General features: G+C 34.3%; 1 protein-coding gene across 2 annotated transcripts in view; it reads right to left on the bottom strand.

Moving 5' to 3' along the window:
* ZC3H12C (zinc finger CCCH-type containing 12C) overlaps window positions 1-17498 on the bottom strand; it is an 84686-nt gene that overhangs the window by 18781 nt on the left and 48407 nt on the right. For both annotated transcript variants that reach the window (XM_020996150.2, XM_078156845.1), the window contains exon 2: window positions 8620-9383. In XM_020996150.2, coding sequence (XP_020851809.2) covers window positions 8620-9311 — 692 coding nt within the window. In that variant the 5' untranslated portion in view covers window positions 9312-9383. The remainder of the gene's footprint in view (window positions 1-8619; window positions 9384-17498) is intronic.

Below are 17498 nucleotides of genomic sequence, written 5' to 3'. Positions count from 1 at the left end.
CTGACAATTCTTGAGCAAGTGAGTATGATTCTGGGGGTTGCTGCAATTGTCCAAGGGAATGGAAATGAGTGTCTGAACTAAAGAAGTAGCTGCATTAAATGTAGAGAAAACACAGACACAAGTTACCTCATGCAAATACAATGGAAAAGTTTAGACAGCTTGAATAGCTATAGGAGGTGATGGAGAAGAAAGAGTCCAGAACGACTCTGTTTCAACATGGGGTAACTTGAAGAATGGTAGTCCCCAAGAGAAAAGGGAAGTTTGCTGGAGGACTTGATATTGAGTTTGAAGGAGAAAAGGTAATGAATTGGAGATACTTATGGAACATCTGACTGTAAATGTCCAATAATCAGTAATATATTACTAATGTTCTACAGAGATGATAATTTAACCCACAAAAGCAAATGCGCTTGACAACACTCGTGGTCTTTTGAATTATTAAAATGAGGAATTTAAAATCAACAAAGTCTCTTCAGGTCTACATCCACATAACACGCTAAAAAGTTCAGATTTAGGAATGATAATTATTTTGTAAAAATACAAAGAAAGACAAATAAAATTTAATTTAAATCCAATACTTTATATTTCACCCTGAAAAGTGAATTTTTAAAAGAAATGTATAATAATACTAAAAAGTCACTCACTAGCACTAATACAATTTCAGTATAAAAATGAAAGTAAGCTCAAGAAAACTGGAAGATTCTAAATAGCGAGAAAATTATTTCTCTATAGGATCATTTTGGACAGGAGGACCACGGTGAGGGATAAGGAGAACGTAACTGTCTAGTAAGACTTGGAAGAAAAGATTTTAAAATGGTTTTAGGCAATGAAAAAAATTATAGACCATCACTAGGAACCTCGAGGAATATATATAGTCAACCATTAACTCTGCAACTAGGAAAACTGACTTTAAAAAAAAAGGGCAATCATTACTCTCTCAAGGCACTGTTTCAAGAGTTTTTTTTTTCTTAATTGTGTTATGAAGGGGAAAAAAACCCCAAACTCATTCTTTTTACTTATTTATTTTTAGGCAACTGGGGTTAAGTGGCTTGCCCAGGGTCACACACCTAGTAAGTGTCAAGTGTTTGGTCTGAAGCTGCATTTGAACTCAGGTCCTCCTGACTCCAAGGCTGGTGCTCTATCCACTGTGCCACCTAGCTGCTCCCCCTCCCCCAAACTCATTCTGCCATCCAGATCTAGAACTGAGAATTGTGCAAACAGTAACTGTCAAGAAAATGCTGAATTTACTCTGTAGTGCTCCTGTGCACTTCTCCTATATTCAAGTTTTCATCAGTCCAAGATTGATATACAAGCACTTTATTTTCCTGCCAATTGTGAAAAAATGAGATAGCTATAAAGTACTTCACAAACCTTAAAACACTATATAAATGTTAGCTATTATTACTATTGTTATTGTCAGGTAGTTTATTTCTATTACATTCCTCTTGCTTATGAAGCTCATGACATTTTGATTTCTTTTTTAGAGTGTTATTTATATTAACAGAAGCCTTTAAATTTATATTGAGGGATGGTATAATGATACTTTCTGAAGCTGAAGATTAGTACTAATGCCTATACCATTAGTTATACTGATGGACAATTCTTTTTTTGTTTGTTTGTATGTTTGTTTGTTTTTTTAGGCAATTGGGGTTAAGTGACTTGCCCAGGGTCACATAGCTAGCAAGTGTCAAGTGTTTGGTCTGAGGCTGGATTTCAACTCAGGTCCTCCTGACTTCAAGGCCGGTGCTCTATCCAGTGCGCCACCTAGCTGCCCCTGGACAATTTCTGAGTCAAAAAGTGGGCTCTTTAATAAAGTTACTGAATAAAGGAAATTTAAGGCTTTAAAAATGTTGAAGCCTATTGTGTTGCACTTCAAAGATGTACCTACTTTATCTTTGAACTTTTAACTTACATAATCAAAGAACTGTTTACATCAAGCACACATCAAGCTTTTGGATATATAAGGAAACTTTTTGTATATGCATATATCTGTGTGTGTATGTATATGCATGTATATATGTATGTGTATAGATATTTATAGATTTATATATGCACATATATACATATGTTTCTTTTAAAAAGACATAATTACTGACCTTTTTTTTCAAAATCAAAATAAGTGTTATAATTTAGCTTTAAAAAGTGATTGACTTTAAAATGGGGCACGCATACAACCTTATTTACTTTTCAGTCATATTAATTTAAAACTAAGATTTTTAAACCTTCAAAAAAACCAATGTGTTATAAGCATTAAAGTGAATATGCCATTTTATGCAGGTCTCATAGGTGGCAGGATGAAATATTTGCTATGAATCCCTAAAATGGTTATAGCTCTTTTTCAGGTTAGGAATATGAACCTAAATTTTTCAAATATGATCGAAGGAAATATTGATGAATAAAATAGAACAGAAAATTTCTAACTGCCAAACATATAATCATATTACTAGGAGAACTGCATCACATCAATACTGATATTTTTAATACAAACAAAAGGTAGAAGAAAATTATAGTTAAATGGAAAACAGTACACAAGTACACGTTATCCTCGGAGCAGAAAAAAAGGGGGAGTTGGAAGGTGGTTTTATCAAATATCCTAAAGCATTAGGAAACATCATTTATGAAGTATCTGACCAACTCATCTAATTGTGCACAATGTATACAAGCAAAAAGAACACTACTCAGACAATGGCAACTAAAAGCATTAATGTTTACTACAGAGAATGAAGAGGTAGAGGAAACTACAATATCTGATAAGATCTTTCCAAATATAGTCAATGAGTACTTTGATATACTGGGATGTCATTGAGGAGCAGACATGGAAAGGATAACAAAAAATTAAAAATAACAAATATTCTGAGGTAATTGAGAATGGAAAGACTTATAGGAATTGATACAAAATTAAGTAAGCAGAATCAGGAAAACAATACACATGACAAGAAGTCACTTAACCCTAATTGCCTCACCAAAAGAAAACAAAAGCATAAATAAAACTTTTTTTAAAAGTATTGGCTCTTAGGGGTAGCTAGGTGGCACAGTGGATACAGCATTGGCCCTGGAGTCAGGAGGACCTGATTTCAAATCCGGCCTCAGACCAAACACTTGATACTTACTAGCTCTGTGACCCTGGGCAAGTCACTTAACTCCAATTGCCTAAAAATTAAAAAAGAAATTTAAAAAAAGTATTGGCTCTTACAGGAAAATGCTATTCTTCTCTAGTTATTGAAGGTAAATGGTGATCAAAAAAGAACCTAGACATCATATTTCAAGAAATTATCAAGGGAAACTGTCCTGATATTCTAGAACCAGAGGGTAAAACAGAAATCAAAAGAATCCACCAACCACCTCCTGAAAGACAGCCCAAAACGAAAACTCCCAGGAATATTACAGTTGAATTCTAGAGCCCCTAAATCAAGGAGAAATATTTCAAGCAGCCAGAAAGAAAAAATTCAAATATTGTGGAGCCACAGTCAAGATAACACAAGATTTAGCAGCTTTTACATTAAAGGCTTGGAGGGCTTGCAATATGATATGCCAGACAGCAAAGAAGTTAGGATGACAAACAAGAATCATCTACCCAGCAAAACTGATTCTAATACTTCATGGAAAAAAATAGATATTTAATGAAATAGAGGGCTTTTAAGCATTGCTGATGAAAAAACCAGAGATGAATAGAAAATGTGACTTTCGACTTCAAGACTCAAGAGAAACATAAAAAGGTAAACATGAAAGAGAAATCATAAAGGATTCAATAAGAATTCCTACATGGGAAGACGATACTTGTAACTCTTAAGATCTTTATCATCATTAGGGGCAGTTAGAAGGAGTATGCATAGACAGGGGGCATGGGTGTGAATTGGCTATGATGGGATGATATCCACACAAATAAAATTAAGGGATGAGAAACAGGGATGTACTGGGAGAAGGGAGAAGGGAATAGAAAATCTGACTTTCGACTATAAGACTCAAGAGAAGCATAAAAAGGTAAACAGGAAAGAGAAACTATTTTCACATTAGTCATGTTGTAAAGAAGAATTAGAACCAATGGGAGAAACCATGAGAATAAAAAAAACAAAGAAAAAAAAGAGCAAATAATACGCTTCAATCTGCATTCAGACTCCATAGTTCTTTTTCTGGATGTTGACACATTTTCCATCATGAGTCTTTTGGAGTTCTCTTAGATCCTAGTATTGCTGAGAAGAGCTAAGTCTATCAAAGTCACTCATCACACAATGTGGCTGTTACTGTGTACAATGTTCTCCTGGTTCTGCTCACTTTACTCAGCATCAGCCCAGGTTTTTCTGAAGTCTGCTTGCTCATCATTTCTTATAGCACAATAGTACTCGATTACATCTCTGATAAAGGCCTCATTTTTCAATTTTATATAGAGAACTTATTCAAATGTGTAAGAATACAAGCCATTCTCCAATTGATAAATGGTCAAAGGCTATAAACAGGTAGTTTTCAGATGAAGAAATCAAAGCTATCTATCCTCATATGAAAAAATGCTCTAAATCATTATTGATGTGAGAAATGCAAATTAAGATTACTCAGAGGTACTACTTCATACCTATCAGACTTGACAGAAAAGGAAAATGGCAAATGTTGGAGGGGATGTGAAAACTGGGACACCAATGCACTTTTGGTGGAGTTATGAACTAATCCAACCATTCTGGAGAACAATGTGGAACTATGTCCAAAGAATTATAAAATTGTGCATACCCTTTGACCTAGAAATACCGCTACTAGGTCTATATCCCAAAGAGATAAAAAAAGAAAAAGACATACATACATACATATATACATATATGTGTGTGTGTATATATATATGTATATATATATATATATTTTCTTTTTATAGCAGCTCTTTCTGTGGTGGCAAAGAATTGGAGATTGAGGGGATGCCCATCAACTGTGGAATAGCTTAACAAGATCTCATATATGATTCTGATGGAATACTAATGTGCCATAAGAAATGACAAGCAGGATGCTTTCAGAAAAAACTGGAAAGACTTACATGAGCTGATGCAAAGTTAAGTGGCAGAACACTGTAGAGAGTAACAGCAATAGTATACAATGATCAACTATGAATGACTTTAGCTATTCTCGGAAATGTAATGATCTAAGACACTTTCAAAGGATTTATGATGAAAAATGCTATTTACCTCCATAGAAAGAATTGAATGAGTCTAAATGCAGATTGATGAACTTTTTTATTTTTTCTTATTTGGGGGGGTTTGGAGGAGTCTGTGTTTTCTTTCACAAATGACTAATATGGAATTATGTCTTCCATGACTGCCCATGTACAATCTGTATTAAATTGCCTGCTTTCTCAATGATTGGGAAGGGAAGAGAGCAAGAGAATTTGGGAATCAAAATTTTAAAAAACTGAAGTAAAAAATTGCTTTTACATGTAATTGGAAAAAATACAAAAAAAAACCCAACCCCAACAACTCCAAGAGGCCATAAAACTTATAGACTACCCAGATGCCATATGCCTACATACCATGAATATTTTCTTCAAAGAAGAGAACTTGAGGGTGCTGGACATGGCAAACACTGTAAAGCATCACAAGACAGAAATGGACTATCCCAAAAGAAAAGAAATAACTAATTATTGATGCAGGAGATTTGCTAAAATCAGACCATCAATTAATCAGAATAAAGGCCAAAATCAACATCAAATAAAAAATTATGAGAATACTAGGCAAATATTGCAACATTTTAACAAGACTTATTCAAATAAGCTGCTGACCCTATAATGGGAAAAGGGAAAAGAAAAAGATATGACTTCATTTATCATCATTTTCTAAAGGAGCTTAGCCCATGAAAAGTAATCACCATAATAAGAGACAACTACAAATATTCCATCTTTCTGCCAAGCAGAGGGCAAGGGCAACAATATTGATTCAAAATACAAACTTATTTGCAAAACTCCATGTAGAAAGTTGGTGAAAGATTGTAAGCAGTTCTGCCACATAAAACAACAAAAATCAGTAGTAACAGAAACAAACCTAAAGAAATCTTAGTGTAAGACCCAACTGAGTTGCATCATTACAAGAACATTTACAAAAGATTTGGAAATAGGACAACAAATTTATCCATGTTTCCACAGTGGTATTCTTTTTTCATCAAAAGGGACAAGTGAACTACCACATTTAGACTATAACACCTTAGCCCCAGTGCAAAGATGAAGTAAAGAAAGAGTGCTGGTACCAAAACAAGCACACCCCAAGGAAACCTGCTAAAGGCAACATAATCACTTGGGAATTGTTTTACAAAATATCTCAGGGGGTAAAATACCAAAATAATTGGAAGATCTCAGATAATTCTCTGAACAAAAAGACAATGGAAAGAAATGCAGTAAGTACAGATACATATATCTACTTCCTCAACTTTTATGAACATTATCTACACCTCTGAGTATACCCTTAATGAATATATAGGAAGAGAACAGACAGACTCACCTATGACTCTTTAGAGCTAAGTGCACAATTGACTGAAAGGTGTAGGGACTACCATTGTTTTCACTGCTATCAGAACAAAGATGGATTCTGTAGAATACAATCTTAAAGGAATCTCTCATGAATTTTAAGCATCTATGATTCCCTGAGAGAGATATTTTTTGCTAAAGGTATTTTCATCAGTGATATCAATTACCAGATAAAAATGGAAGACTGATTCCTTATGTAAGGTGAGGTCCTCCAGATGTTAGTGGATTATATTGTGTTGATTACATCAAGACTTAGCCCATAAGTGGGCTTTGTAAGATATATGATTAGTGAAAAAACCAGAAGAATCCACAGAAGGAAAAGTAAATGGATGAAAAATGACAATTGTTCAGACACGCATGTTCAACACGCAGTTGAATGGCCAGTCAACTGAGTTAATATATATGGGACAAGTATTGCAGATGAACAAATGACCTGGGGCCAGAACTGAATGGGAAGAAGAGAGGGATTAGATTGCATTAGGTAAACTGTGCAGTGTTTTTAACAATCTTAAGCTGCTTCCCAGCACAAAACCCCCTTTTTTTTAAAATTCAAATATTCTTCTAGCAAAGATGCGTGGCTATGAATACTGGAATACTATTTTTCCAATGAATCAAAGGCAAGCAACCGAAAAGGCAATGCAGTGTGTGAAGGTAATCTTCAGCACATCTGCAATGAAGACCTACAGGAAAGAGATAGTATAAAGGACATCTTTGAAAAAAATGCATGAGTGGATGTAGAGGTGTACCCTGTCATGTGGCAAGAACATGTGAAAACAGATGGACTTTTCTGTTAAAAAAAAAATGTAAAGCAAGCAACATGCTAATTAAGGCCTCAATGGATGAGAGAAGATCCTAGACAGAACTGCATAGAATGAGAATATATTGATGGACTGCAATCTATACCAGTGAAAGGAATACCCACATTCCCATAACACCCAGAGTTACGTTGAGGTATTGAAGCTCTGACAAAATATATTTTCTGGTGGTAGAAGGGAACAATAAATCCATATTTTCTATCTTTTTTGGACATTAAAAATTAGGCTAGCTTCCTCTATTAGTTGGTGGAGGAGAAAGCTTTTTCTCTTTCATAATTAATTGAGAAAATGCTATTGGATGCAAAGCCTATTATTGTGCATCTATTTTTTTTTAAACCAAAACTATCCAAATCCATTGCTACATCAAAAGATTGCCATAGATAGTATATAAGATGGTTCTGCATCACGAGGTATGGTTTTACGTGAATTTCCAATAATCTAAGTAACTACTATGTTAATATAGAATTGGGGTGGCCAGTGGCATCTGAATAATAGCTAACCGTGAAAATGCATTTCCATGGACTAATTTAGAGTTCCTCAAATTGCTACTTGGTAGTTCGCTGGCCACTAAACTTTTGTCCTTCAGTAATCTTAGGCCAAGAAATTTCTTAACTTTTCCTGACCATCTAAATTAAAAAAACATACACCAGATGACAAAATATTCTCACATCTGCATGATACTTCTCAATTAACTAGGAACATTTGGATAACTTCACTGTGCAGAGCAAACTCATCTAAAATTAACAATTCAAAGAATAATTCACAAAAATTAAGCCACCAAAATATTAATGCCTTTTCACTGGTGGCTTACCCAGTTAATTTTCCGAGCACTTATTAAGTTTTTCCAGTTCCCAAAGATGCTATTCCTTGACTATAGTTCTTAAGATGGATTAGGAAACAAAAAAATAGTTACAACTTCTTCTCACATAAGGAAAAATAGCTAATTTATTTTCCAAGAATTAGGATTTTCCCGATGATTATTAGTTCTCATAAAGAAATAGGTAATTGACTCTACTATACTGTTGCAGAGTCTCACAAAATCTTCATTTCTAGCATATCAGTGATTAAAACTGATATCCTTAAAGTATGTGCACCAATCTAGGAAAGTAAGTAAAAATAAATGACAAATTTGAGAATATATTTGATGTTGGGAGCAAGGTAAGGAAAAAGAGTTCAAATAAATAATAAATGAGTTCATTCTGCATCAAGAGGAATGGAGAGAGAACTTAAATCATTTTTCAACAATTATGATTACATAAGGGCCACAAAACAAGAAATCACTTCGGCAAAAGTGAAGAAAGATTTCCTACATACCTCATTGCCACATTGCTGCCGTCAATAACTACTGGTCTCAGATTCTCACCATCATCTGTCATGATCTCCTGAAGTGGGGAGTCAGATCTCTGAGATTCTAGGGAAGATGTTTCTCTAATTATGCTGCTGTTAATTGTACTAACAGTTGGATCAGTTTCACTTTTATTTCCAAGTTTGACCAGTTCTCCTAAGATATCATTGATTAAAGCATCAGTACCAAGTTTATTTAGCACAAGCTGAACCTGTTCTTCAGAATAACCCAACTTAAGTGCAAATTCCAGTTTGGCTTGGTATTCTTTCACCACATCAGGGGGCTTCTTCACTTCCTTAGGCGTTATCTGTGTCTCCTCTGTTTTTAAGTCTTGCAAGATTTCGTTGCATTTGAATATGTGAGGCTCTAAACAGGGAGACCTACGTAGCTGTCTATGAGTCTTAGTTAACAAGCATGGCTCTACTGCAATGCTACCCAATTGTTCTGAATCATTATCAGAATTTGTGTTTTCTTCCGAATCACAACTGGAGCTTCCAATATCTTCAGATACCACCTTTTCTGCATCTTCCTTTCTAGAGTTAACTTTATCCATCGTTGGTTTCTCCACCATTGACCAAGGTACAATAGCACTTATGTGTGTGTCAGTGCTCTCCACATAAAGGTGGCCTAGGTCATGCCCCAAGTGATCCTTCAAGCCCATGAAGCTGCTGCATGTACTTGACTCCACTTTGCTGTTTTTCCTGTGTTCCTGGAGATAACCTGCCCTGTATTCCTAGGAAAAAAAAAACAAATTGAGATATTAGGCAACTACTTTCACATATCTGAAATTTCACATAAAAATGCAGTTTAACATCAACTGACATAACTCAAAAGTAGATGGTCATTCACATACATGAAAATTTTGTCTAGGAGTGACATTGAGAATATTCAAAACAAAAAAAATCTTAGTTACCATATTAATTATGCTTTAGGATTAAGCTAGTGAAAACTACCTCCCATTTTCTCTAATATAGTTCATAAAAGTTTCAATTACTAGATACCCAACACAGAAAGACTAACTATTTTTATTCCTTAATCAATTGAAGAAACATTTCTTAAGAGCTTACTATGTACCAAGTGCTGGGAAACCGAAGACAAAAATGAAGCAGTCCCTACTCTCAAGTAGATTACATTCTATCAGATGAGACAACAACATACAAATAAAACCAAAGTAAATTTTTTAGTTGAGGAAGAAGAGGCGCTAGCAGTTGGGTGGACTAGGAAAAAAAGTACACAGACAATACCTAAGGAAGTGAAGAAACCCCCTGATGTGGTGAAAGAATACCAAGCCAAACTGGAGTTCGCACTTAAATTGGGTTATTCTGAAGAACAGGTTCAGCTTGTGCTAAATAATGAAGGAAGTACAATTTCAGCTAAGCCTTGAAGGAATCTTTAGCTTCTGAGAAGCAGAGGCAAAGAAGGAGTTTATTCCAGGTAGGTGACACAATTTATACAAAGCCACTAAGGTGGGAAAGCTCTGAGTCAGGAATAGTAAGAAGGCCCATTTAGCTGAATCTTACAGTGAATGAAGAAGAGTAATATACAGTAAGGCTGGTAATATATGGTAAGCTGTAGCAAGTCTGTAAGGGGTTTTATTTTTCTTTAACTTATTTTTTCTTTAATTTACTTTTTGATTTTCAACATTCACTTCCGTAAGCTTTTGAGTTTTAAATTTTCTCTCCCTCTCTTCCTTCCTCCCTCCCCAAGACGGCGTGCAATCTGATATAGGCTCTACATATACATTCCTACTAAACATATTTTCACATTAGTCACATTGTAAAGAAGAATTAAAACCAATAGGAGGAACCACAAGAAAGAAGAAACAAACAAAATAGGAGGAAAAAAAGGAGCAAATAGTATGCTTCGATCTGCATTCAAACTCCATAGTTCCTTCTCTGGATGTGGATAGCATTTTCTATCATGAGACTTTTGGAGATGTCTTAGATCCTTGCACTGCTTAGAAGAGCTAAATCTATCAAAGTCAGTCATCACACAATGCGGCTATTACTGTGTACAATGTTCTACTGGTTCTGCTCACTTCACTCTGCATCAGTCCATACAAGTCTTTCCAGGTTTTTCTGAAATCTGCTTGCTCATCATTTCTTATAGCACAACAGTATTCCATTACATTCATATATCACAACTTATTCAGCCATTCCCCAATTGATGGACATACCCTCAAAGCCCAATTCTTTGCCACCACAAAAAGAGCTGCTATAAATATTTTTGTACACGTGGGTCCTTTTCCCATTTTTATGATCTCATTGGGATACAGACCTACAAATGGTATTGTTGGGTCAAGATGTATGCACATTTTTATAGCCCTTTGGGCATAGTTCCAAACTGCTCTCCAGAATGGCTGGATCAGTTTACAACTCCACTAACAATACATTAATACTCCAATTTTCCCCATGTCTTCTCCAACATTTCTCATTTTCCTGCTTTATCATGTTAGCCAACCTGATAAGTGTGATGTGGTACCTCAGAGCTGTTTTGGTTTGCATTTCTCTAATCAATAGTGATTGAGAGCATTTTTTCATATAACTATAGACAGCTTTAATTTCTTCCTCTGAAAACTGCCTGTTCATATCCTTTGACCATTTCTCAATTTGGGAATGATTTTTATTCTTATAAATTTGACTTAGTTCTCTACATATTTTAGAAATGAGGCCCTTATCAGAGACACTAGCTGTAAAAATTCTTTCCCAGTTTTCTACTTCCCTCCTAATCTTGGTTGCATTGGCTTTGTTTGTGCAAAAACTTTTCAATTTAATGTAATCAAAGTTATCCATTTTGCATTTCATAATGTTCTCTATCTCTTGTTGGTCACAAATTCTTCCGTTCTCCATAAATCTTACAGGCTTTCCCAGTTTGCTTATAGTATCAGCCTTTATATCTAAATCGTGTTCCCATTTTTACTTTATTTTGGTATACGGTGTAAGATGTTGGTCTATGCTTAGTTTCTGCCATACTATTTTCCAGTTTTCTCAGCAGTTTTTGTCAAATAGTGAGTTCTTATCCCAGAAGCTAGGGTCTTTGGGTTTATCAAACAAACTTATAAACCCAGAAGCCCATGAGCACCAAGATGAGTTAACAGAATAGGGCTTAATGAAGAGGCTATGACTGCCATTGGTAGAGGGAGTATACACATGACCAGATTCTTAAATGAATAAAATGTAAGGAATAAATAAATCACTTTAAGATTTACAAAACAGATTTTGCACAGTAACCTAAAATGTTGTTTAAAGAGGAAAGGCAAACATCAATCAACAAAGACAAAATGAGCAATGGTCTACACTATTTAGATTGTTTTTAAGTGCATGATTATTCCTGATCATTAGCTGACACAAAACTTTAAAGTTTACACTTTACAGATGAGGAAACTAAGGCTCATGGAGGTTAAATAATTTGTCCACATTCCAACAAACACTAAGTGTCAGAGGCAGGGTAGAAACTCACATTTTTCCCAATGCTAAATCCAGCATTTTCCCAAGGTATACCAGTGCCTCACTATACTACAGAAAGAACTTCAGTATTCCTGTGAAAAACCACATGTTCAGAATAAATGACCAGAAATTAATTTGAAGATAAATTATATTATACTTCAACAGCACCACCCCCACAAATGAGTATTTCATAAACACTGCCACACAGAAATAAGAGCGGATTTAAAAAGCTTCACAAGACAAAACTATAAAAACTTTTCACCTCTGTCATATGAATAAAACAATATGTATAATTAGCATTAATTAGTCAGTCTACGGGGGTGCGAGGACATGGACAAGAAGATGTGGAAAGGTTCTATGGATAGAGAGAGTTCATGACCAGCCAAGTGACAGAAGGGATCACATAAAATAAAAGGGATAATTTGATTACACAAAATTCACAAGTTTCTGCATAAACAAACCAATATGGCTAAGATTAGAAAGTAAACAGTTAAATGAGAAAAATTTTATCCAGCAAATTCATATGATAAAAGTCTCACATCCAAGATACAGAAGGAACAAATTAATAAAAGTAAGACCCATTCCCTAATTGATAAATGGTTTAAAGATATGAATAGGTAGTCTCAAGGGAGGAAATTCAAGCTATCTACAGTCATATGAAAAAATGCTCCAAATCATGGATAACTGAAGAAATGCAAATTAAAGCAATTCTGAGATTCTACCTCATGCTCATTAGATGGGCAAAGCTGACCCAAAAAAGAGAAAATGAGAAATGTTAGAGGGGCTGTGGGAAAACAGGCATATCTGTATGCTCCTGGTGGAGCTGTGAATTGGCCCAAGCATTCTGAAAATAATTTGGAATCATGCACAAAAAGTTATAAAACCATGCATGCCTGCTGTTAGGCCAACACCCCAGAGATAGGAACAAAAAAGGAAAGGAAAAGGAATGGTCTTTCTTATGTATACAAAAATACTCATAGTAGCTGTTTTCATAGTGGTAAAAAACAAACAAACCCAGAAACTAAAGGAGTACCCATCAATTGGGGAATGGCTACACAAACTGTGGCATATAAAGGAACACTACTGTGCTATATAAGACACGAGGGAAAAGATGATTTTAAAGAGCCATGGAAAGGCTTGTATGAATTAATGTAGAATGAAGTGAACTGAACCAGAAGAAGAATTTATATAATAACATCAATATTATAAAAAGAAAAAATTTAGAAATACTTAAAAGCGCTTTTCAATTAAATGATGAACTGTGATTCTGGAGGACTGAGAATACTGCCTATGTCATAAAAGAAAAATGCAGGAAAAATGCATTTTTGGATATGACTAATATTGGAATTTGTTTTACTTGATTGTGCTTATGTGATACAGGGGTTGTCTTTCAGTGAACAGAGGGAGAAAGATGAATGCTTGATAAGTGAAATTTTTTTTAAAGAAAGAAAAGTCTTCAAACATGGGATTGGGGTTGGAAGGCAGGGGCAGGGGAAGAGGTCAGTGCAAAGACATTTTAGTTTCATGTGTGAGAATGAGCAAGAAGGCCTGTGTAGCTAGATTGTAGACTACACGAACTCTAAAGACTGGAAAGGCAGAAAGGGGCCAGGTTGTGAAGAGCTTTAAATGTTAAACAGAGTATTTTATATTTGATCCTGGAGATAACAAGAAGTCACTGATGCTTACTGAGTAGGGGAATGACATGGTCAGAGATGCACTTTAGGAAAATCACTGGTATACCTAAAACACTGGTAGATTTGGAGTTCAAGGTCCTGCGTTTAAACCCAGCTCAATACCTGTGAAACCTTGGGCAAATCTCTTGCCTCTTCTTGGCTTCATTTTCTCAACTATGGAACAAGAGTGCTAAGATTAGATGTTCTTTGAGGTCCCTTCTAGTTCTGTGATTGAGCCTATGAGCAAGATGAATACCATGTATTCTATAGTTAACTGAATTTTGTAGCAGAAAGATATTGCTCCTATACTGCCCTGGAGAAAACTAACCCCTGCAATATTCACAGTGGTTCATCATTTATCTTATTCTTTCCCCAAAGGAATATATATTTTTTGCTTTAAAACATTTAAAAGTTATGGTTTTTTTTTATCTTTTTACTTCTAGCCTCTTAGAAATTTTATTCCTTCCAATAATCTGTTTTTGAAATGAAATTACTTTCTCATGCCATCTCACTGTAACAATGTGTTCTAGTTCTGCTATTAAGGTAATTACTGTGTTGTGCATCAGAATAAAATGAGTGAGGCAGTGGGTTTAGGTGAAAAATGTCAGCCAAGTACGTGTAGGATTTTAGAAGACTGCAGCTTCATTTGAGATAGTCACAGGACAGTGACTCAAATATTCCCTCAAAGAAAAGCGCAGTGTTAAAAATTTTAACGTCTTTTATTTAAATAAGTTATGTGTCATCTTTGTAACTGGTTAAAATAAATTGATACCTTATTTTTTGAAAAATCAGTCATCTATATCTTTGTGAACCTCCTGTTTATCAAATATGGGTAAGAGTTTCTTTATAAATGTAATGCAGATAAAAAAATACAGATGCTGATAAAAAATGCAACTGTTAGCTTAATTTGAAAAACACTTAAAATTCTTTAAGCACAAAATTTTTCTGTGCTTTTATACAGTTTTGGATTAAAATATTGTTTTATTTGGTAACTTGCCATTCTTTAGTTCAAAGGGAATAGTAAACTGTCCCTGACACTTGTTCTGGGCCTAAAATAAATTATAAGGTGTTGTGTGTGTAGTCATACATACACATGTATGTGTATACATACATACCTGACCATGGACACTCATCCATTTAATTTTCTTAATTTAACATGGGAACATAAGTAAAATAATTTAGATTTAATGCAAAGAAATTTAAGAAGCAAATCTTTATACTCAGTGATTTATTAACTACTGTAATATACTGACAGCATAGTGCCAGTAACAATTCACAACAGCTTCCTAATAAAGGGTTACAGTTAAAAAGGAAAACCTGCCCTGTGGCCTTCACAGAGCTCTCACCAAAAGTATCTTAAACAAGAAAAACCTATTGGAAGCTAGGCTGCCTAGCAACCAGTCTCTTGTTGCTAGGATGCACTCCTTTAACATGCCATCATGAATGCTAGCACAGTGAAAGTATAATTTGGTATGAACAAAAGCCTATAAAAGAGACTGGGACTTAAGTGCGTCTGGTTTACCCTCTGAGAACAATGCAGCTGCCAAACCAATCTGGAAGCTCCGACATCATTGTTCTGTAAACCCCACAATCTGCTCTGACTGGAGGAAGTATATTTAATAGGCAACATTTTTGATCTCCCCAGAAAAGTTTGGGTTAATGCAAGCACTACTATGGCAGGATACTTCAAGATAAAGAATCACTGACCCAATCCATGTGTTATACTGTGAAATGCCATTCTCATATTAAACTGGAGTGTTTTGCATATCAGAGTATGAAAAATGCACTAAGAAGGCTGTTGCAGAAAATACATTGTTAGCAAGATAATTGACATATTAAATTTGTGCATTTAATCAAAATGTCCCTAAAATTGCTAAAACATAGAAAATACCATATTTACTAGTAACCTTCAAAACAACATGCATGAGGAAAATATATTAATAGTTAAATTAACAAAATCTGATACTATGATGAATTAATTTCTCCACCTTAAAGAAATCTGGAAGTATCTTTTTCTGAAACTAGGTGAAACATATATTCCTATTACAGAATTTATAATACAATTAAAACTACAAATAATGTATCATTTTAATAATGTGTAATACTGCACATGACTTGGGATTTTTAATGTTACAATATTGTTTATTTGCCAAAGTCTGTTAATAAATTATAAATAATTTTTGTATGAATGTCTCCTTTCTAATATATAATTCCTGGCTTTTCATAGCTTATATTGTTATATGAATAGGACTTAGCAATCAATAAAATTAAATTTTCTAAAATAATCTATAATTTGGATTATTCACTAATTCTATAGTCTTCTCTTCCTTCAGTATTCTAAATTATTTAAGCTTTATGGTATAACTCTCAGAAATCTGTTCAAAGAACAGCATCATAATTTATTAAACCTGACCTTGTAATTCTCATGAGTTTTAGAGCTAGGAAAAGGATAAGCCATTACAACGAACAGGCCATGCATGAGAAACTAGGTCAGATTATCAGGAAAATGTATTACATAAATGTTTTACTTCAACTTAAAGAAATTTTAATCTATTTTTTCAGGAGACAATACTTAAGATAAATAGTAAGGGACTTTTGTTTTCAGTATCTTAAAACTTTGGTTTCTAGCATGTCATAAAACTTACTGATGTAACAGATGGAAATGTAATGTATGTAAAACCATGACAGCCTCTTCCAAAAAACATGCTTTTGAGAATACATTTCTTGAAAACATTCAGTTAAAAAGGAAATTGTCAGTCATTTAAAGCTTACCACTAAAGCATATTTTTACAATCATGAAGAACCTGTTGCTAATAAAGACTTGTTAGCAACGTAGTTCTAAAAATAACTAATCGTTAGAGACTTTAAGAAGTCTGTATGACCACAATTCATGCTTAAAGAACTGGAAATGAGTAATCAATTTAGAAGGGGAAAAAAGCTAACTAGAAAAATAGCTGATTAGAAAATAACTAGATTCTTGGTTCTTACAGTGGGTAGGAGATAAACTTTTTAAAATCCTGAACCTGAATACGTTTCTATGAATATTATACTTTCAGAGAAACACAAAATCATTTTATACAATATTAGTTACCTTTAAAACAATGGCTAAACAATCAATCCTATTTGTTTGGTAATATAGAAATATTACCTCCACCACCATTTCTTTAAGAAATATTCATTTTTCAATTCTCAAACATAAAACAGGTCTGTGCTTAAACACTCTCATGTGTATGGAACACACAACACATGTGTACATATGTACACACACCCTCATCTCAAAAGAAATAAAGATTTTTAACCTTAATTTCTACAATTCATTTTGGCTTTGATAAACTATTCTCTAAGAAACAAATTTCTTAGCATCAAATTTAGAGATATAAGGGACCTTAAACTAAAAATGAATACCAGTATATACACTGCTTCTCTATTACATCACGTTTCCTCAGACATAGTACCTTAAGTTAAAAATTTTTTATGAGCTTTTCAAAGTAGTTTTTGCATGTGTTGAAATAACTCTTTGTGGAGTTCCAATCCTGCCTCTAACATTAATAGCTATGTAATTCTAGATAAGTCATTTAACTGCTGTTTGCCTCAGTTTCCTCATCTGCTAAATGGGGTTAATAATGGTACCTATCTCCCAGGGTTATTGTGAAGATCAAATGAGTAACACATGTAAAGTGATTTGCAAACATTAAAGTGACACATAAATGCTAGCTATTATTACTGCTG

This window comes from Phascolarctos cinereus, unplaced genomic scaffold, assembly GCF_003287225.1.
Source record: "Phascolarctos cinereus isolate Bilbo 61053 unplaced genomic scaffold, phaCin_HiC Scaffold_726;HRSCAF=1367, whole genome shotgun sequence".
Taxonomy (NCBI): domain Eukaryota; kingdom Metazoa; phylum Chordata; class Mammalia; order Diprotodontia; family Phascolarctidae; genus Phascolarctos; species Phascolarctos cinereus.
This window is presented reverse-complemented; position numbering and strand designations above follow the sequence as displayed.